This window comes from Trifolium pratense, linkage group LG3, assembly GCF_020283565.1.
Source record: "Trifolium pratense cultivar HEN17-A07 linkage group LG3, ARS_RC_1.1, whole genome shotgun sequence".
Classification (NCBI taxonomy): Eukaryota; Viridiplantae; Streptophyta; class Magnoliopsida; order Fabales; family Fabaceae; genus Trifolium; species Trifolium pratense.
In genome coordinates this window covers 27,544,400-27,567,602 of record NC_060061.1, presented here as the reverse complement: position 1 = coordinate 27,567,602, position 23,203 = coordinate 27,544,400, and the positions used below count along the sequence as shown (strand labels likewise).

The window sequence follows — 23,203 nt, the reverse complement described above, 5'->3', positions numbered from 1 at the left end:
CGATTAGAAAATATGCGCATTGCTAATTTACACCTTAATGTTTTTAGATGGATGTAAATTAGCAATCCCCTATATATATATATTATATATATATGAGTCAGGATCCGTTGACATCAACTAGTTTGACATCTCAATAACGTTTTAACCGATATAAATTTTATAAAATTCACCGTTGGATTGACAGTTTATATCATATAGATCATTTATGTAAAATTTCAAATAAATCCAAAATTATTTGATATGTAATTGAAATACATCAAAATTAAGGAATTTGTATCTAAAACCTTTTATTATGTGTGTTCGTTCCTTTTTGCCATTCTCTCAATCTCCTTAACCATCATCCTCTCCTTGGTCTCCTTTGTTGTCTCTGTTCTCTCCACCTAGAACTCTCTCTATTCTGGTTTTTTGGGTTGCAGGTGTAAGCGTGAATTCAGTTTACGTACGAGTATGCAAACTTCATTTCATGTACAATACACATTCTTGCGTTTTGGTTTTCTTGGTTGTGGGGTAAGCTTGAATTCAGCTTACGTACGAGTACATAAACTCAATTTACGTATGGGTATGCAAATTGATACATTACCTAAACTAAAATTTAGGTACACTACCTATTTACATACACTACGTGAACCAAATTTAAACATGTACAAGGTCAACTTTGGTATTATAAATAAATTTCAATTAAAATTTGGGTGTAACTAGTTTTTTTGGGGTGATTAGAAAAAATCATATTATAAAATAAACATAACCATTTAAATATATTGTTCATGTGAAAATACTAATATTCGGGCCATATACAGATGCAAGAAACAATGTTTTCATGACAGATGTGAAAATACTAATTCGATTCATCAAAAGTAAAAGTTACAATGTTTTCATGACAAGCCAATCTAATGAATTCAATTTGTAAAAGGAAAAATTTGATATCTACACATTTACACAATTTTCTACTGTTCTGTTTGGGTCTGCATTTGTTTTGTTATCCATGAGAACCACTACTCAAACTTTAGTCTTTTTCTTCTTATAGTCTATAAGCACTTTTTTTCTCTCTTCTGGAGTGGCTGATAGTAACCATTTGCTGAATGCAAGCTCTCCCATGCCCATAGAATCTGCAAGGAGGCTAAACTGTGCTCTCTTTCTTTCATCAATCAAAGTAACTTTTAATTTTTTAGGTACACAATCTGGTTTTTCCTTTTGATGGACAACAGAGATGCTTGTCCTGCTTAGGTCATCACTTGAAGGGGTGTCGCTGGTAGATAACTGCCCTTGAATCACTGGTCGGGAGTTGACAACGTCTTCATTGCGATGAGCGTAAACTATACCTAAATATATAAAACATTAGTTGATTAAATGGAAATTCCACTTTGTTATTTCCCGAAATCAAAACAATAAATAAATCTCAGAAGCTTTACTCCCTCATTTCAATGGCCAGTTACAAAAGCAAAGATTAAATGCAAAGAAGCTGATGTATTTGGCTTAATATAAGATAAAGTTTGCTTTTTAGATTCATTGAGTTTTTAATGTATTTGGCTTATATTATAGACTAGATACGTTAAAAACTCAATGAATCTAAAAAGCAAACCTTCTCTTATATTAAGGACCGAAGGGAGTTAATTTAGTTAAGATTCTTTGCAGAGAAGCAAAGATTCCAATATTCTTTTGTCATGGTATCGTGAATGGAAATATAAATTTAGACATTGCTAATAAAACAAATTTGTTTTACCAACTTCTTAACTGTTTCCTTACTGACTAGATTTATAACGAAGGAAAACAAGGGATTTCAGTGAATATGAAATAAGATTGTGTGAAACATACCAAGGTCTTCAAATTCGATATCTGGTTTACTTGTTGTAGTCCTCGCAGCTTCAGAACATAACCTGGTTTCAGGCTCTGTGTCTAATAAACTTGTTTCTTCTGAAATATTTATTTTTTCCTGTTGTTCTGTTTTATGCCTGTCGTCTTTTATACTCGTTTCATGCATTTCAATGATCTCACTGGTAAATAATTTATCAGATAAATCTCGAAATAAATTGCAAATTCCAAAAAGCTCCCCTTTAAATTCTTTGCAATCCTGCAAGGAAAGTAATTATTTTTGATAATTATTACAAAACTAATGAAAATAATTGCAACATCAAAATATATCTATATATATAATTCCTAAATAGTTCTCCTAACCCTAATCCACTTAGACCAATCAAATTGTTTCATTTAGACACATCATCCATTTAAATCCAATTAAATAACTCTACAATGCCACATTATTTCTACTTATTATTATTATTATTATTATTATTATTATTATTATTATTATTGTCATGTCTATAATTTTCATATTCTACATTTATATACTTATGGTTTTTTAATATACACACTCACACAAGTCTTTATTTAGCCTTTACTTTTTTTGGCGAATATAATAACTTATATATATAAATTTTAGATAATATTATTATTATTATGTAAAGTAAACCATAATCTTTAAACCAATAATATTTCTTCATTTAACCACATCAGTCGCTTACAATGTCACATCACTTCTCCTTAGAAAATGAATCTTTTGAATATCAGATTCTCTATTTTATTATTATTATTTTGATAATATTTAATGTTTCAGTTTTATGCAATTGTAAAATAAAAACAATCGCATCACACCCGTGCATCGCACAAAATATATAGATTTCAGTACCTGGACACCTTCAAAATATCGTTTTTCCATCTTTCCAGAGACAGCAATGTTTGATAGCTGCTGCTTGTACACCTGGCGAGAATAAATTAGTTCTTCAAGTGAACCAGCTGAGAGAAGACGGAATACCACAACATGCCGTTTCTGTCCAAATCGAAAGGACCTGTCTTGAGCCTGTAAGTCTTGTGAAGGATTCCAGTTGGGATCAAATATTACAACACGGTTCGCACTGACCAGGTTCAATCCAAGGCCACCAGCACGAGTTGATATCAGGAACACCTAAATTTATAAACAAGAGCCCAATAACAAATTGAACCAGAAAATGCTTATTCAACTACTAAGTTTGAGATATACTTGTTTGCTTGGACTAGAGTTGAAATCATCAACCAGAGACTGACGTAAATTAGTTGGAGTGGACCCATCAAGTCTTGAGAAGCAGTAGCCTTTTCGTATGATAAATTTCTCCAGTATGTTCAACATCCTGGAAAGAGTAGCTCAAGTTAAACAACAGAAAAAAATAAAACGGAACATGCAGATAGCAGACTATTAACGCCAACGATGTCCAATCACCTCGAGACCAAAAGATACAACTGTGGTCTCGAGGCAATAGAGAAGAGAAAGCTCTCTATAATCCTAACTTACACATTTAAGTTTGGAACAAGAAATCTAAAAAGACAAATTAGAGTATAATATCAAAAATTTCAATCATTATTGTGATAAATTTATCCCAACATATAAGATACCGAGAAAAAGTATCAAACATGGTTTAGCAACTCTACTCACCTTACAGAATAGCTAAACAAAAGAACTTTGTTTCCATTTGAAAACCATGACAACAATAGCTTTTCAAGTGCTCGCATTTTGCCACAATGTTTTGTATCACTTAGACTCAGAAAACTCTCATTCTGCATGCTCCCACCAACCAAGTCAATGTCTGGGCCATAGACAGCAGCGGCAAACTTTGCATCTTTAACTTGTTTCTCAGGGTCATCTCTGGGATTTGGCTTAATCAGCTCAAGGTGATTGCTTATCTGGAATTAAGAAACAGTAATATTCAAGATAATGTGAAGAAGCATCTTGAGCATGATCATAGACAAGTTTGTTCATGGGTGTAGAACACTGAATAATGTGTATGCAAGCTGAAAGGAAATAGTTCTCCACATTGCTTGATTGTGTTATTTTTTTTACGAACTCAAACTCTGGGCCACACGGTGGTGCACAGGAACAAAAGTAAGGAAATATAAAATGAAAACAAAAACCCTAGGTTGATCTAATATTTTCTGTAAAAAGAAGGAAATAAAAAACAAGTATTGAGAAGGAAACAGTAATCAAATCCGTCTCTAACTTTTTTAATCTATAACATAACACACAGCCAAGTTCCTCCAACAATGTGATGACTAAGAACTACAAGTAACATCCACCACCATGTAATAAAGAGTGACGAGCTTCATTTTCAAGATTTAATTTCATCATCAAATCACATCCTTTTTATAATTTGAATATTCATATCCTTGTCACCATCTACTTCATCTTAACAGATAACAAACAATGCTTCTCGAGATAGTACATTGCCTTGCTTTTGCTTCCATGTTACAATTAAGGAGCTGAATCATAATAAATAGTTTCCTACAACTACAAGACAGAAAATCCTATTAACGAATAAAAATACAACAGATGCTCAGTGCTATGAACAAATTAGCTTTTAAGGATATTTTGCAATGACAGTATGTTCAAAATGAGAGGTAAATTTTTTAAAAGATCTCAGTATCTAACTTAACCTGTTGTAGCTTGATAAGGCATGGAAGGACAATGCAAAAGGGGCATGAATCACATCCATCCTCCAGGTTATCTTTGTGAAGATAAGGCCAAATAGCTCCATCTGGTACCGTCCTTTTGCAACATTCAGCTTGTGTGAGAGGGCTACCACAACTACAAGGTCGGTCCTTATTTATAAGGCACTGAATGTCAGGAAGCTGGATCATTCTCCTGTAAACACGTTTTTGCAAATCACTCATTGCACAAAAAACAATGTTATCTTCCTTCCCCATCATAAGATGCCCTATGGTTTCTTCCTTTGTCCTTCGCAACATATATTTATTAAGAACCCCAACTAGGTGTTGTTTTCTCTTATTAGCAATTTGAACAAACCTATCAGGAGCAGTTGACCTCTGACCATGTTTAAGGGGTTCATCATAAAACTCACGGAAGTGTTCCCGTGTTCCAAGGGATCCAGGTGCAACCAAATCAAAGATATTGAACAATTCTAAGATCTTATTTTGCATTACGGTCCCAGTAAGACCATATCGTCGCAGGGTTTTAAATTTCAAACATGCATTGTAGAGTTTTGATTTCCAATTCTTAAGTCGATGAGCCTCATCAATAATCACAATATTCCAGTGGATATCTGACAAGGAACTGTTGCCATAAATCCTGAATGTGTCAAAACTGGTAATAAGTACCTCCACTCCATTTGCTTCCAGTTTATCATATACCAAATCGCGGTTTGCACCGTGATAAATGGAAACACTGAAGTTGGACCACTTAGAGAATTCACTCTCCCAGTTTTGAATAATGGATGATGGGCAAATTATTAATACAGGGTCTCTTTTCTCCACTCGCTTCTCAGTTTGAACGGAGTCTCCTTCTTTACCAAATATGGCAGCAAGAAATGCTATTGTTTGAATGGTCTTTCCAAGACCCCTGTTTCAAATTTCAATGTGCAAAAATGAATTTCAATTTAGTAACTACAGCCAGAGTTAAGATAAAAAGAACAAAATCTCACAAAAAATAGCAGCAACGTATACCAACAAATAATATAGACACAAAACAAAAGATAAAATCCACAAATATGGTATTCATAGGGATCAAATACTAGCAGAAGACGTACACTGAGGTTTTGGAAGGTTAAAAAAGAAAGCGCGAAGATGAAAAAGAGTGCAAACGTATGTTAATTTAATGACAAAGGCCTACTTGAGAAGCAAAATAGAAATTTGCGCATTTCTTTAAAATTTTAAAACAAGAAATAGTTGACTCAATAAATAATTGAATAAAATAAATTCTTGTATCCCAAAGCATTTCCACTCAAAACCAATCGTCAAGTGGGTTGTGATAAAAAGAAAACTTTAGAGGCTTATGTTGCGAAAGTGCAATATTTCAGGGAGGTAAAATGCATTGTACTCTAATAGGGTGTACCATGATTTGCATGACAGGGTTTTCAGGAGTTCCAATGGTAAATACTATATAATCACACAGTAGATAAAAGCAGACAACCGAGAAAATCCCATCATAATGTGTGCTCGATCCATTAGAATTTTTCAAATTAGACAAATACAGCAGTGCTTGAGATTGAGAATAACAGAACATTGTGAATTTTCCATATACCCTGCGTCAATGTATATGTATATATATTACTTATTATACACATATTATAGCGCTAAAATAACGGGAGGGAGTTAAAATAGAAAAACAGAAGAGGAGGATAAATGTGTAACTCACATGTCATCTCCAAGGATGCCTCCATGATTGTTCTTGTACAAATCATAAAGAAACTTCACTCCAACTCTCTGATGCTCAAGCAGTCTACAGTTTATAGATGCAGGAACCTGAAACAGTGTTCTCACAATTTAATTTTGTTCCAAATTCAAGTATTTAAAAAACATTATATGATTCAAATTACAAAGTTTAAGGGTCTATTTGGGAGGGATATTTTGGAGGGGCGGGCTTGTTTTTATTTTCTAAATTATGCAAGCAATAAAATGTTTCTAAAAATGAATGAAACATGATTGGATTGTTATATTATCAGATATATTCTTTCAATTTTTAAAAAATCTCAAATATATACTAAAACATGCACCTAACCCTCCAAAATTCCCCTAACAGACCCTTCTGCTGAATGCTAATATTACAAAGTACTACTCACGATCTTAAGTATATAAAAACCACAACATTAAACGAATTCATAAACATCATACAGTAAAAAACTAAACAGCAAAATATCAGAAAGAAAAAATTAAAAAGAAAACACATGATGTCCCAGTTGAACCTGTCATTGAGAAATCAACTCACTACTATGAATCTCTGGAGCAATGACACTTCTTATTGAAGGTGTGTCTAGTGTCTGACACACATCTGTGTTTGAAACAGACACGTTCAATTATTTTATTTTCTCACATTATTAACTGTGCCACTGCCACCTGTCAATATTAGTGTTGAGTCGTGTCTATGAATGGTGAATTGAACCTGCCATTACGAAATCTACTCACTAGATTACTATGAATCTTTGTAGCACCAATATTTCACATTGAAGGTGTGTCTAGTGTCTGAAACCAATACATTCAATTATTTTATTTCTCCAAAATATTAACTTGTGTTGACTTGTCGGTATCAATGTTGTGTCCGGTGTTAGTATCACTGTTTCATAACTATGAATAGTCAATTGAATTTAGTATGAGAAAGTCTGATAATGCTCATACCAAATCATTCACTTACCTTGAAAGTAAACACCAATATAAATAACTCAATAATTGCATTCAATTAAGTATAAAATGCAACAAATAATTGTGGTAACTATAAGTATATAGAGATAATGAAAACCTGAACTAAAGGAAGTTCTCCATCCGAAGACAAGACCAAAGGCTCAAAGGGTCCAGTATGATCGAATTGAAACTGAGACGATTTGGCTGAACTGAATTTCACCCTCTTTATCTCTGGCTCTTCATCATCATCATCATCATCATCTTCTTCTTCTTCTTCTAGGTTTTGTTGTTGGGTTTTGGAGTCGTTTTGTTGGGAAGGGAAATTATGGGGCTGAAAGGGTGGGTCATCAGGGTAATCAAGAAGGCGAAGCTGTTGGGCAAGAGAGGACTTTGGGGGTTTTCTGTGAATTGGGAAGTGGGAATCGAAATCGTGGATGGATTGGGATGAAGAAGAAGAAGAAGATGGTTGTGATTGTTGGGTTGTGCAATGTCTGAGTGTTTCTTTCAGAGTCTGCAGCGACATCGAGAAAGAGAGAATTTTTGGTTTCGTTTGTGTTTATAGCGCAAAAGTTTCAATTTTGATGATTCGTTTCTTGTCTTGTTTGTTTTTCAAATTTTTGCAATTGTTAACCGCCAAATACATTTTCTGCGGCCGATAATTCCTGTGTTTTCCATTTTGAGTGAGTGAGTGCCGTCGTAATTTCCTAACTTGTTTTGTTTGTTTCCCAAAATGAGTCAACCAACCCGTAAAAAATGGTGGTGCAGGGTAGGGGGTGTGCCAACTAGAGCGTTTTTGTTCCCGTGCAATTTGTTTTTTGGTACAGTTTCCCTACAAATTAACTCTCCCAACTCATTAGTTTTCTCATGACAACATTCACTACCGGTTATGCTTTTTTACTAACCGGCACCGCACCGGTTAAGGAAACAAGAAAAACAAAGTTTAAAATTAAAAATAACGGATCCGGATTCTCTCAATCCCCAATTGTCTCCTTCTCTCTCCTTCTCTCAATCTTGACTGTTCGATTGATCTCATGGTTCAGAATTTTAAACATAAAATAAATCTTTAATTCTGAATATGAAAATTTGTCTTTCTTCATCCCAAAGCTTATCACGGTTATGCACTCCAGTCCACCACCACCACCACAACGGAAACACGGAAAAAAATGCGCAGAGAAGGTCGGCGGCGACGGAATCAGAGGAGATTGGCCGGAACAGAGCCACACGTGATTACACAGGGAAAGTGGCCGGCGAACAGAATAGAGGATAGATTGAGGGAAAGTGACCGGCGAACAGAACATAGGATAGATTTTTCACCGCCGTCAGGGAAAGTGGTCGGTGTGAAGGTGGAATCAACGGCGGCGGTGACCTGGTGGCGTCATGATTATATATACTGTTTTTAATTGAAAAATAACATGTGGGCAAAATCCAATTCAATAAAAGTGAATCAGGTGCAAGACTGCAAGCTATTTAATTTGAAACTGAATAGAGAAATTCTACAGAGCAAGAGAGATGATGCAGACACTTTGTTGTAGAAGATGAAGAGGAAACAATTTACTGTGAAAAGATACATAGCATTTTTTGTGAGAGGACATTTCTCATCCATTGGATTTCATCAAGCGGTCCAGATTTGGAGAAGGAGAGAGAAGGAGACAAGGGGTGAAGGAGAGGATCCAGTTCCAAAAATAACACCTTTTTTTTTTATTTTTATAATGAGTTGAAAATACAACTCAGAACCTTTATCTAATTTTTCTTGGTTATAGGGTCCTTATAAATTTATTACTCTATATTTATATTTATAATTTTTTACAATGAGTTAAAACTTAAAACTAATCACATTCTATTAACAATTAATTGGTCCAAATGGTAATGATCTTGTCCTCTTAAGCTTGTGGTCAGGAGTTCGATTCCTGACTCATGCGTACCGAGAAAATTTGATAGGAAGGAAAAAACTCACTTTGTGTATCTCACAGATTTCCTGACGGAAATTAATTATCGCTAACTGCAGTGAAAATTTTGTACCATGAATATCATGGTAAACAAAAAAAATTGATCACATTCTTGTAAAATATGTGTCGAATTATTATCAACCATTTGAAGAGGGGTTGAGTTAAAGAAAAAGGGGCTCCCACAAGTAAAAAAAAAAAAAAACCTCTCCCTTTAGGTCATAGTCATCCTCTCAATTTTTCATTCTATTTATTTTTTACATTGTCACCATTTTATCAATTAGTATTACTATGTGAAAATATTAAAATGATAGTGTGAGATTTAATAGGTCCAAAATATATTTAACACAATCCAAATTACTTCTAAAATTTAGCAATCGAGTATAGAAATAAATTAATTCATTTCCATTAGACGAGAGTTTTTTTTTAACAAGTGAAAGTTATCATATGTAGAAGAAGCGAGTATCACGAGTTCATCTATTTTTCCTACGCGTTACTCCTTTCAATTCATCAGTTTTCTCATAACAACATTGTCATTATTATCAATTATGTGTTTTTCAATATTCTCTTACTCACGGCAACATAAAACATGTGAGTTTCCATAAATGATAGAAGACTGTATAAACATTTCATGCGTTGAGAGTGTGAAATTGAACCCATAATTTCTTACTTATATGCTCATTGTGTGTATGAGTTTCAACGACTCTATGAAGAAATCAATTAAGTAAACTTGTTTTGAGTTTCCAAGGACTATCCGTTTTAAGGGAAAATATATTCACGTTTGAGTAAAAATTTGGGGAGTTAATGAACCATTTATATATTGCGTAAAAAAAAGAGAAGCTATTTATAAATAAATTCTACTATTAGAGATCAAGATAGACTTTCTATATTTGAATTTCGTAATGAAATGAAATTGCTTCTTCAAATTGTATAAGAAAATAAATTTTTCTATTCTCGATAGGTGAAATGATAAATATTGTACCACTTAAAATTTATACAGAAAAAATATAAGATATAAGGTTCAAATTTAGGACACCACATATATTTGGCCAAATAATTTTGATGTTTGCGAATTCAACCATGCCTAATGGATTTTATTTTTCTTCTTGATGGATTCTTTATAATAAGTGCATACTTTTTATTAGAGCCGGGTATACGGACCAAGGTCCGCGGGCCGACCCGTTTAACCCGCAGCCCGCACGGACTTAAGACCAATTTTTTTTGGCCCGTTTACAATTTTGCCCGTGTGGGTTGGACCGTTAAAACCGCGGGTTATGCGGGTTAAATCCGCGGGTTCGCGGGTTAGCCCGTGGCCCGCCTTTTTTTTATATAACTAATTACAAAATTTATCAGATATAAATAACTTGGTCCATGTCCAAATTCAACTTTTTTAACCACAAAAAAAAAAAAAAAAACTTAGTCTAAACCCTAATTATAAAAAGCAACAACACACTCCAATTTTAATCAAGTAGACAACAACACAAAACATCATGATTCAAGCATGTTCTTCTACTTATAATCTTTTGTTCTTTTTCACTATCTTTTACTTTGTCTCAGCTGTATATATATTTGCTAGTATTTAAAAGATACATGTCCAAATGGGAAGTTATTTTTCGCTATTATGTTTTGAATAATTTGGTTACCTTGATGTGATTTAGTTAAGTTGAATCTGTTAATCTTTTTATGCTTTTTGGGGTACATGTAGAAAGTTTTTCTCACTAAAATGGACGATACAAAAATGACGATAAGAATCAGTTGAATTTGATTTTAGTTGCATTACTTACAAAGAGAAGATAGATAAACTCAATAATATCACAAACTTTATTTATTTTTATTTGTTAGTTACAATTTATATGTTATAACATAAAATTATTAATAATATAATTTTTTTAAGCTTTCATTATATAAATATTTTATTAATTTAGTTTATTTTTTGAAAAAAGTGATTTATTATTTTTTTCTGGTAATAGTCCGCGGGTTAACCGTTTAACCCGCGGGCTTATGCGGACCGGACTCGGACTTAATATTATAACTCGTTTATATTTGCCGACGGGCTTGTTCGCCCCGTTTAATATGCGGGTTTATGCGGGGCGGGTTAAACGGGGCGGGCTAGCCCGCATACCCAGCTCTACTTTTTATACAACCAAATCTAACAGTGATATATTTTAATTTTAGTTTTTGTTAACATTAATATTTTTTGTTTTTGTTTTTATCCTTCTAATAAAACGAACTAAAATATATTTGTTTTCATTATAGAAATTAAAATAAATATGTGATATACTTATAAAAGACAAAAAAATATTTATAAATAATAAATAGGCTTAAATGCAGTTTTGCCCCCCTGTTTTAATTAAATCGGAATTTTACCCCCTATTTTAAAACGCAGACTTTTACCCCCCCCTGTTTTATAATTTTTTGGATTTTGCCCCCCCTAAAATTCTGCTTTCGAGTCACAACTTCAAAGCTTCGCACACAACTCAATTTGGATCAATAATTCACCAAATGGATATCGAAATGACCGTAATCGAGTTATCTTTCCACAGAATCAAACCCCACTAAATTTGGAGTTACAAAGAGAGATTAATTACCGTTTTAGTGAAGATATGTCCCCCAAAAATTCTGCACAAAATCTGCTTTCGAGTCACAACTTCAAAACTTCGCACAGAATTCCATTTGGATCCATAATACATCAAACGGATATCGAAATGACCGTAATCGAGTTATCTTTTCACAAAATCAAACTTCACTAAATTTGGAGTTACAGAGAGAGATTAATTATCATTTTAGTGAAGGTCTGTCCAAATCAATTATTGTATGGAACTACTACTGGTATTTTTGTCATGTCTCTCACCCTGTAGCTCATTTTTCAATAGTATTTACATGTCCGGAAAGCTAACGAAATTACCCTTGTTGTCATTTAATTTTCTTCAAATTTGGAGTTACGATGTGTTTGGTAGACGATGTTGAATTTGAAGGTCATACGTAGATTTCTGCAAAATTAGTAATTGGACAGACCTTCACTAAAACTGTAATTAATCTCTCTTTGTAACTCCAAATTTAGTGGGGTTTGATTCTGTGGAAATCTAACTCGATTATGGTCATTTCGGTATCCATTTGGTGAATTATTGATCCAAATTGAGTTGTGTGCGAAACTTTGAAGTTGTGACTCGAAAGCAGATTTTTGCAGAATTTTGGGGGACATATCTTCACTAAAACGGTAATTAATCTCTCTTTGTAACTCCAAATTTAGTGGGGTTTGATTCTGTGGAAAGATAATTCGATTACGGTCATTTCGATATCCGTTTGGTGAATTATTGATCCAAATTGAGTTGTGTGCGAAGCTTTGAAGTTGTGAATCGAAAGCAGAATATTAGGGGGGGCAAAATCCAAAAAATTATAAAACAGGGGGGTAAAAGTCCGCGTTTTAAAATAGAGGGGGTAAAATTTCGATTTAATCAAAACAGGGGGGGCAAAACTGCATTTAAGCCTAATAAATAATATGTTTGTAGGAATTAAAAATATATTTTAATATTTTTTGTAGTATGAATTTTGCAAGTAGTATGAAATTTGAATCTCTTAAACAAATGGTTAAGAGTCCAATTCAATCACTAAGTTTTTGTGTATGAAAAAGTCGGTTTGAAGGAAAAAATGTACCTTACATGTTCTATAGATTTTCCAGCAGAGAATATGAAGCACAAACACCTCTATATTTTTTATAGACAAATATTGTTAGTACATATTGTTTTTAATAGCTATGGGTCGAACTCTAGACTTTCTTCAACATCCCAACCCGTTACCACTGTGCTACATCTTTGGTGACAAGCACGAACACCTCTATCATTTGGCGCTTTGCGGTGTCCAACACTCGTATGACACATGTCGGACAACTTAGTTAGGTGTCCAATTTTTCTTCTTCTTTTCTTTAACACTCTTTGGATCGGTGTCCGGTACTTGTAAGACACTCGTATAATATGTGTCAGACAAGTGTTCCAAAATATTTTGTTTTTCATTTGCTTCTACCTCTACTTAGACACATATCAGACATATGAGTCAAAGATGTGTAAAAAAAAAATGTTGATCAATGAGAGATTAAAGACTTACATTTTGATTAAAGACTTACATGTTGATCAGTGAAATAATTTGCTCAACTTAGATGGACATGTATATATATTTTGATTATCAATTTAGATCTTTTATAAATATGTAGCGGTGTCAGTGTCTTATGTTTTTTATATTAGCAGTCTCGATGTATTCGTGTCGTGTTAAGTGTCAATGTCAGAATCCGTGCTTAACATGGATTTGGCGATCGAAACTTTGTACATACCGAGAGGTCACTTAGTTGAGGACTTGTTCCACATCTTAGAAAAACTCGGTTCGAGACCAGTAACTGAGAAAGAAGAAAGAAAAAAAAGTACCGATGCATGTCGCCGTGTGTAAATGTAATAGTGGTAGAAAAAACAAAAGAAATGCATTTTATGACATCATCATACCAATGCCAGCAAACATATACTTAGCCCCTGCTGTATGTGCATTTCCCATGCTCTACTACACCTCAACGGTTATCTCTAGCCTCTCTCAATCTCCACTATATATATCCATTACTACATCTCATTCTTCACATACCAATTCAGATATACCTCTAGAGTAGAGTAGAAAATGGCTTCTGCTATGTTTCTTAGTCTTATGTTTCTGTTGCCAACAATGTTGCTTGAAGCAAAGGAGTATGATGTTGGTGGCAAAGATGGTTGGGTCCTGAAACCTTCTGATTACTACAGTCGCTGGGCTCAATCAAATAGGTTTCAAATCAATGACACTCTCTGTAAGTTGTCCAATTTATTACTATGAGTATTTTTTTTCTTTATATTAACTCGCTGGATCCCGGAAAAAGGGGCCCAATAATCCAGAGTTCAGCCGCAAATTAAGTAAAGTCTGAAAAAGAAAAAATATATGATTGTTTTAATTTTGTGACAATATTGCAGATTTCAAGTACAATAAAGCGAATGATTCGGTTCTTGTGGTGAAAAAGGAGAACTATGATTCTTGCAACACCAATAATCCAAAACAAAAGATGGACGATGGGGATTCAAGATTTAAGCTCAGTGATTCTGGTCTCTATTATTTCATTAGTGGCAATGTTGAAAATTGCAAACATGGTGAAAAAGTTATTGTTTTAGTCATGGCTAGACACAAACACCACCCTCTTCCCACCACTGCACCTGCACCGTCTCAGCCGCCAGCAAGTGCCTTGTCGCCTCCTCAGATTCACTCGTCTACTTTGGATACTCCGGCGCCGTCTCCGTCTAAAGCAAGTTTTGTTGGTGTGAGTGTGGGATTTAGGGTTATGGTTTGGATTGTTTTGGTGTTTAGTACTAGCTATGCAGGGTTTGTTTATTAGTCTGTGTTATTGTTGTGAGACTTGTAGTTGGATCTGATGAGAAATAAATTTTTCTGTCATTTATGATTTTAATGTGTGTTTGAATTTGATCTTTTAATTTCATTCTTTGTTTATTTTGAATCCAACTTTATTTTTATTTATGGAATGCCAGATCAAGATCATCTTCATTTTTTAAAGAAATTGAGAGATTTTTTATCTGTGGGAACACAAAAGTCTAAAACAAAATTTAGTGCAACGTCGTCAATAACAATTATATGGTGCATCCGCCTATAAAACAATAAGATTTAGAGAGAAAATTTCTCTCTCGAAATTAAACGGCTTGATCTTACCTAATCAGAAGTGCGACCGCGCCGGCGTTTGTGTTGATGAAACCCCTGTTGAAACGGAGGGGGGTTGTGTACCTGCAGGCACTCCGACGCTCAAGTCAGTGAGGTGAAATATATGTTTTCTGTGCTAAAATAATGCGTACCTTACAAATGACAAAGAGTTGCGTATATATAGCCCCCCAGCGCTGGGCCAAGACCCTTGATGGCATTAATGGTCATCAAGTGGCTGCCTGAAAACGGCTATGAGGCCTTGATGTGCAGTAAATGCTCATCATTCCGGTTTACGGCCGTTACGATACGTGGAAGTATCAGACCGTTGGTGAATCGAGCAAGGCTCGTGAGGTCCTCGCGATAGGCTAGCTCGGGTTATATCTGTTCGTCATCCTTCGGTGCTCGAGCATCTATGCTCGGCCCAGAACACGGCTCTACAATGAGGAATAGTTGTAAAAGATAATATTCTATAAATTTTACATTATTTCATCTAAATCGACATCCTCTTCATTCAATTATACACTCTTTAATTTGTATTATGTTAACCTTATTTTTGGGTACAAAATTTTTGTTTATTGTTTAAATTTTAGTTTTGTGGTTGGGTTTTGGTGTTGTGCTTTGGGTTATTTTGGTGTTTAGTACCGCTATGCAGAGTTTTTTTATAATTAGTTTGTGTTATTGCTAATGATACCTGTAGTTGGATATGATTTTATGATAAATAAATTCTTCTGTTATTCATGATTTTTATGGGTGTTTGAATTGTTCATTTAATTTCATTCTTTGTGAATTTTGAATTGAGCTTTTCATCTTCACATTTCTCAAAGAAATTGAGAGATTTTTATCCGTTTAATGCCACACAAAAGGCAAATTTTAAAAAATTCCATCCCTGGAAAAAGAAATTCTAAAAAATGTTAAAAAAATAAAAACACGTTAAATAGAGTACAATGCAAAAAACACCATAAAAAACGGACGCTTGTAGGCTTAGTTTACACATGAACAGTGTTGTCTTCTACCTCTGGCGGGTCAACCCATGACCAGAAACGGGTCAAAACGTGGGTTATGCTCCAGCATCCATATCTTCCGTTTTTCAGCTCCATTTTTCGCGATTTTTTGTGCGTTTTGATCGGAATACAATTTCTAATGATTCTAACATAAAATTATAAAGTATCAAACATCAAAACGTGAGATCTAATGAGAAATTCATGAATCTATTAACACCATTAAAGACATGATTTTTCCCTCTATGTTTGTCCAAAAAACACAAAATTTGTGGCATTAGATTCGTACAATGATGGTCTACATAAGCCTTATAATTTTTCACTTCAGTTTGTTGCATATTAAAATTCGAAATTTTGAAAACATAAGAAAACGAAAATCATAAAAAAAAGATGAATATTTTAGTTTTGTTGGAAAAAAAGAAGAAGTTCATTTGCATTCTTAAAGAAGAAGATGGAATGAAAATTTAATGGTAAAATTTAGTGGGTCTTTTTGCAACTAGTCCCACACCCGTGCGATGCATAGGTGTTATGTGGTATTTTATATTATAATGTTGAAAAATTATTTGTATAAATTGTAACAATAAGTATTATAAAATGAAAATAATAATAATAATAATAATAATAATAATAATAATAATAATATAAAAGTGATGTACTTATCACTTCCTCCAACCAATATATATACCTATATGTATAGAGAATGAGTACGGACCATCAAAATTGAATGAAATATATTTATTTTTTTGGTGGGGTGTGCCAGCCAATGCAATAGTGCAACGCATAGGCGACACACTAAAATTGAATGAAATATGATAATGATAATGGTTATTATATATTTCAATCTCATAACCTAACTTTTTGCATAACCTTCACTCTTCTCTAAAATTATAATGTAATTAAGTCAATAATGTATTACTTCGTATTTTTTTTGTGTGACTAAATTATAAACTCTTTGTTGTTTCTATGAAAACGGTTGACATTTAAATGGGATAAATATTGAAAGAGAATCCAACCATGTTCATCTTCATTGTCACTAAGAAATGTTATAATAATGTAGAAAAATGTAATATCACAACATCAATTTTTGGATAATTGGAGAGGTATAATTCAATAATAATGTAGAAAATTGTAACATCTTGTGACATCAATTTTTGGATAATTTTTTTTTTTAAGGAAACTTGAAGATATATTATTGCATCAAATCAAAATGTAACATCACAACATCAATTTTTGGATAATTGGAGAAGCATAATTCTTTATTATTTATTATGAGACTGATATAATATAAAAAAAAAAATAGAGATGAGAATGATATAATATTGATTATATTGAAAAAATATATAAGGAAGTGATGTGGAAACAAAATAAATAGAGATGAAAATGATATAATATAAGGAAGTGATGTGGCATTATTGTGTGATTTAATTGGATGTAAATGAGTGATGTGGATTAGGGTTAAGATGGATAGTAGGATAACTATATAGGAATTATATATATAGATTATACTATTTTAACTTAGTTTTTATATCATAAATGATGTAAGATGAAATGAATGGTCTTGATTGATACTAACTAAGATGAGTCAATTCTGCCCATTTTCATGGAATGGGTAGATAAGTTGTCACCCACACAAAATACTAAAACAAAATTTAGTGTAACGTCTTCAATGACAATTGTACAGTGCATCGGCCTAAAAAATGATTAGATTTAGAGAGAGAAAATTTCTCTCAAAATTTGACGACTCTACATAAAGAAACAGTCGTAAAGTATCAAATAATACATTATATGACATTTCATCCGAAATCAACACCCTTTTCATCCGCTTATCAAAACAAAAACAAAAACACCCTTTTCATCCGAACACCTCTGTACATTGTGATTAATTTTTTTTAGATCATTGCCAAAAGGGATGAGTATAGCCCTGTTTGGTGCTTTCTTTGTATCAGAATTTTTTTTAGTGAATTTAGCACTCTTTGTACCTATTTCACTCTTCAATAAAAAAAATAATTGTTTTGTGTTCCGCTTATATATGGCGCATTTGTTTTGTAGTTTCGTTTTTCCTAGTATCTATTCGTCTTGTGCAGAGACCGGTTATTAATAATACTAATGTATTTGCCGTTAAAATAAATGTTGTTTTTCCAAAAAACACTGTAACACCCAAACCCAATATTAGCCTTATTCTACCTTTAGAATCTTATTTTCAAAAACTACGCAGCGGATCAAATAAGGTCAAAGACTTAAATAAAAAAGATTAATAAAATATTGGTTCGAGATATTACAAATTACTTCAAAACCTTACTAATAACATTAATTGGTAGAATACGAGTTTAAACAAATCTTTGAATTAAATAAAGTATTATTAATTATACAAAATAATTAAGACTAGAGGACTCTACATATATAAAACCCCCTTTTCCCGTGTCATAATCAGAGCGGAGCTTCACCAATACTCGAACACACGACCTGAGAACCTGGACTCCCAAAGGTCCAGCACATACACAAAACAGAGAGTTAGCAAAATATCCGACTAAGTGCAAGTAACTCGATTACTATCCACACTTGAGTAAATAAAAGTAAGGCATAAGCATATATGTTCCTACACAATTCTATCTAATAAGCATACTCATTAACAATATAGCATAGCGAATTAGATAACAAATACACACATAATTATCAAAGAAACACTTATGTTAAATCAATGACAATTATCAAGTACAAATGACACATAATTCCTAAATGCACACTAATGTCAATTAGAAATGTATGTCTCCTAATGCATATCTAATGCATGTGGTACCATTCCTTTTTGGATAAACTTATATCCCTCTGCATCTCTCATTTGCTTACCAAAGCGGTTATGCATTTGACCAATTACATTGGATTTCCAACCTTACAAAAGACCAATCATACAACATGAGTGCATGAAATATTCACATAGCAATTATATGATACTAGCGGGCCAGGCAGGCGCGTTCCGCGCCTGCCTGTGTCTAACTTATGTACCCAAAAAAAAGATACGCCTTATGTTATGGTGAGTTTGTTAATAAAAGATTTTTGTTGCTACTAAAAAAAAGCAAGGGTAATGTTGGTATTATGAAAATTCTACCCCAAAACTCATGTATTCTTTTTATATATTATAGTATAGAATAGATATAGATGAAAAAACCATAAAAAAAAGAGAGGAAGTTAAGGGCAATTATGGAATAATTAAAAAACCATAAAGGAAGTTAAGGGCAAAATGGACCCAAAAAAATCCAGCCCAAACTCCCTTATCCCCTTTATATATTGTTATAGATGTATAGAATAGATATAGATGAAAAAACCATAAAAAAAAAGAGAGGAAGTTAAGGGCAATTATGGAATAATTAAAAAACCATAAAGGAAGTTAAGGGCAAAATGGACCCAAAAAAATCCAGCCCAAACTCCCTTATCCCCTTTATATATTGTTATAGATATAGTATAGAATAGATATAGATGAAAAAACCATAAAAAAAAGAGAGGAAGTTAAGGGCAATTATGGAATAATTAAAAAACCATAAAGGAAGTTAAGGGCAAAATGGACCCAAAAAAATCCAGCCCAAACTCCCTTATCCCCTTTATATATTGTTATATATTATAGTATAGAATAGATATAGATGAAAAAACCATAAAAAAAAGAGAGGAAGTTAAGGGCAATTATGGAATAATTAAAAAACCATAAAGGAAGTTAAGGGCAAAATGGACCCAAAAAAATCCAGCTCAAGCTCCCTTATCCCCTCTATATATTGTTATAGAAGTATAGAATAGATATAGATGAAAAAACCATAAAAAAAAAAGAGAGGAAGTTAAGGGCAATTATGGAATAATTAAAAAACCATAAAGGAAGTTAAGGGCAAAATGGACCCAAAAAAATCCAGCCCAAACTCCCTTATCCCCTTTATATATTGTTATAGATATAGTATAGAATAGATATAGATGAAAAAACCATAAAAAAAGAGAGGAAGTTAAGGGCAATTATGGAATAATTAAAAAACCATAAAGGAAGTTAAGGGCAAAATGGACCCAAAAAAATCCAGCCCAAACTCCCTTATCCCCTTTATATATTGTTATAGATTTACATCTACACATATACCAATATGTATGTACACTATCAATCATAATTACTATTCCAATTAACTATCAACTCCATGATCAATTAACAATTCATATTATGATTCAATCACAAACATCATTGTCACACATAATGCATTTATTCCATCAATCAACAATCCAATTATCATTGAATAGAATACTAGCATATATTCCTAATTATTCAATCATTTGAATTCACAAACCTCATTTTATTTCCAAATAATGTTTCTAACATAAGAAATTATTAACAAGCAAGCATTATTCCAGAAAACTAACTTCAGATTCGGAATCTACACAAAAAAACTGTGAAAAATAGGTTCGGGGTGCATGAACCATCGGAAAGTCAACACTCAGTCAACAGTCAACGCAGTCTGGTCAAAGTCAAGGGTCAACAGTCAAACTGTCAAACCAACAGTTGCGTCGGTCATAGCGTCGATATATTTCACGCAAATACCAGTTCATACTACATAATTATTATGCAGAAAAATTAGCGACGCCATAGCGTCCAACTATTCGATGCAAATACTATATTGCAGATTTTCATAAAAACGGGTTTTGAAGGTGGGTTTGATCCAAAAGTGCTTATTTTCACCAAAATCACTTATTTGAACTTAGGAAAAGTACATACACTTAATACCCAACATATAACTCATATAAAACAACTTAAACATAAGTTAAAAACATCAAATCATCAAGATTAATCACTTATCTTCAAGTTATTAGATTTTATCATAAATCTCAAAACCCACCATTTTTGCAAAGCTTGAGCAATCAATCAAAAGCAATGACATCATATATGCATCAACAAGGAATATAAACACATTCCCAATTCTCAAATTAAGCACAACCCATAGAGATGAAAGAGTTTGGGTATGGAGAAGAAAAGTTTTTCTCCCCTCTATATGAACCATCTCAAAATGAATAAATTACTACTCTCATACCTTATTGATGTTGGATTCTCTAGCCCTTCATCTCCTAGCTCTTCTTCAATCTTCCCCTCTACTTAGCTTTCCTCTTCATTCTTTCTCTTCTTTTCTCTAACTTTCTCTTTATCTTTCTTTCTTGAGAGCTTCTCTCTCTACCTCCATCAAAATCATAATTTATGACAACCTCTCTCTAACTTGGTCCTTATATAGTTAGGTTTACTGTAACACCCTAACCCATACTACCCTTAAAAACGTAATTTTAAAAACTTTTTAACAAGTGTAAAGGCAGAGTGCCACGCGGTAATTAAAACACAAGCATACACACAGAGCATCATGAAGTTTAACATGAAAAGCACCAGCGGATTCAATCAAACCAAGCATGCATATATATACATATATATATACTTAAGCCATATTCATCCCTAAGGATGTCACTTATACAAGAACTAGCATATCAAAAAGGTAACACCGATATACGATGAAAGCCAAGCGAAATCCCCGACTCGATGTTACATTACCAGAGCATTTACTATTTACAACCTCTAGTCAAAAGCTAGTACTAAAAGGAGAAATCTATGCTAAGTCTCCTCACCAAAAGATACTTCAACACCCAGCTAAAACAGTAGTCTAAACGTCGGCACAGTCCTCAGCCTGAATATCTGAACCCCCAAAGGTCCAGCAAATAACACAAAGCAGAGAGTTAGAAAACATAATCGCATAACATACGAGCATAAGAAAGGTCTTACACTTTCGAACTACATCATACATATTCTAACTCACGTCAAAACATCGCACTAAACAATTATCATTTAATAAAGTTCAACACAATTCAACCAGATAATGTCACATACCATTTATCAAATATATGCGCATTTACCCTAAGGTATCTAATGCCAATCAATTCACTGTCATGCCATCCCTAGACATAACTAAATGCATGTGGTACCAAGGTGTCTCACCAACGGTGGACCAAGAACAGTTTTATATCTTGCTGGATATGTCGGAACTTACCGAACCATCTTATCTCCCTTGGATAAGCCAACACAGTTTTATATCCTGTTGGATAACAACTCTGGACTCATGGATTAATCTAATCCGATCCTCGGTTTCATTATGGACACATAATCCATTTTCGTTATTGGAACCCAAGTTTCCAATGTTCACATACAATCATGAATGCATGTATGTATGCACATATCAACTATATGATATTCTTTAGCTCGAAGCTACTCTTTTATGAATGCGGGAACACAATCCTAACACATTCACTTAACATTACAAATTAATGCCAAAACATCACATTGCTCACTTTAAGCTACAACTTATTGCATACACGTTTCTCAATCATATAACGATTAACAATAAGCATTAACAGTATCAACAATCATGTAAGGATACCCTTAAACCATGTTACAAGTGTCTAATTACACTTACAAACATTAGCAAAAATTGCTGTCACAGAGGCCTTCGCTGAGCAAATCCTCAGCGAGACATGGCGAACCTCACCAGGAAGTCACCTGCTCATGGCGAGCATTGGCGAGCTTCAATGAACTATTCGCTGAGCGAAGGCTTAGCGAGCCTACGCGAACCTCACCAGGAGATCACCTGCTCATGGCGAGCATTGGCGAGCTTCAGCGAACATGTTCGCTACAGCGAACTCCTGGTCGCTTAGCGAACTACACCAGAAAGAATATCTGTTCTTGAGTTTTCTAAGGCGGTTTAACATTGAATCAGCTCAAAAATTCATTCAAACATGTTATAAATTCTTATAAACAGCTATTTCAAGCATAAGTGGTATCAAGGAACATTAATCATCCCTTCCAAACATCCAAATACCTCAAACAATCAAAATCATGCCAATTTCTTGGATTTTAAGCAACTTTCATAAACTTTTCAAACATGATTCAAACACACACATATCTTTCATGAAATCAAGCTAGTGATTAACACATACAAAGTGATGATGAAGAACATCACACTCACATACAAAAGCTTAATCAAAAGTCTAAAAGAAATTGAGTGGGAGAGTTCGGGAATGGAGACATAGACAATCTCCCCTCTCCTTGCCACTCAAGAATCATGAATTCTAATCTCTTACCTTAAGTTTGGTGATGATTCCTAGCCTTCTCTTGCTCAAGCTTTCTCTCTTGATCAAACCCTAGCCCTTGCTCTATTCTTGCTTCTAAGACAAAAGTCATGAAATGAGCTAAGTCTCATGACAAGGTTTCTTTAAATACCTCTCCCTAAAAGTCATGAACCAAGCCCAAATGGCTTAGGCCCATTGCCTCTCACGCCCGTTAAGCCCAAAACAAATGTTCTCGCGTCTAATAACTTACGCTCGGCTAAATAATTATTCGTC

General features: G+C 33.6%; 2 protein-coding genes and 1 long non-coding RNA gene across 3 annotated transcripts; 1 reads left to right on the top strand and 2 right to left on the bottom strand.

The window, feature by feature from the left end:
- Positions 1-699: 699 nt before the first annotated feature.
- LOC123913602 (switch 2) lies at positions 700-8,005 on the bottom strand. Its single transcript, XM_045964389.1, has 8 exons — positions 7,274-8,005; positions 6,176-6,282; positions 4,459-5,380; positions 3,464-3,711; positions 3,035-3,161; positions 2,684-2,959; positions 1,813-2,068; positions 700-1,319 (listed from the first exon to the last, which is right to left on the bottom strand). The coding sequence occupies exons 1-8, from the start codon at positions 7,676-7,678 to the stop codon at positions 997-999; spliced, it is 2,664 nt and encodes an 887-aa protein (XP_045820345.1). The 5' UTR covers positions 7,679-8,005; the 3' UTR covers positions 700-996.
- Positions 8,006-13,754: 5,749 nt separating this feature from the next.
- Positions 13,755-14,493, top strand: LOC123914881 (early nodulin-like protein 2). Its single transcript, XM_045966044.1, has 2 exons — positions 13,755-13,917; positions 14,078-14,493. Exons 1-2 carry the CDS (start codon positions 13,755-13,757, stop codon positions 14,491-14,493), a joined length of 579 nt encoding a protein of 192 aa, XP_045822000.1.
- Positions 14,494-18,090: 3,597 nt separating this feature from the next.
- Positions 18,091-21,057, bottom strand: LOC123913601. The gene is made up of 2 exons (XR_006811654.1): positions 20,860-21,057; positions 18,091-18,279 (listed from the first exon to the last, which is right to left on the bottom strand). It is a non-coding gene; the product is annotated as an uncharacterized LOC123913601 (long non-coding RNA).
- Between the last annotated feature and the right edge of the window lie 2,146 nt (positions 21,058-23,203).

Bases quoted from the DNA above. Each gene is read 5' to 3' on its own strand.
- LOC123913602 (XM_045964389.1), bottom strand. From the start codon at position 7,678: ATGTCGCTGCAGACTCTGAAAGAAACACTCAGACATTGCACAACCCAA. The intron at 5,381-6,175 runs GTGAGTTACACA...AATTTGAAACAG, and splicing joins GGCATCCTTGGAGATGACAT to GGGTCTTGGAAAGACCATTC. The intron at 2,960-3,034 runs GTATATCTCAAA...TTATAAATTTAG, and splicing joins ACTCTAGTCCAAGCAAACAA to GTGTTCCTGATATCAACTCG.
- LOC123914881 (XM_045966044.1), top strand. From the start codon at position 13,755: ATGGCTTCTGCTATGTTTCTTAGTCTTATGTTTCTGTTGCCAACAATG. The intron at 13,918-14,077 runs GTAAGTTGTCCA...ACAATATTGCAG, and splicing joins TCAAATCAATGACACTCTCT to ATTTCAAGTACAATAAAGCG.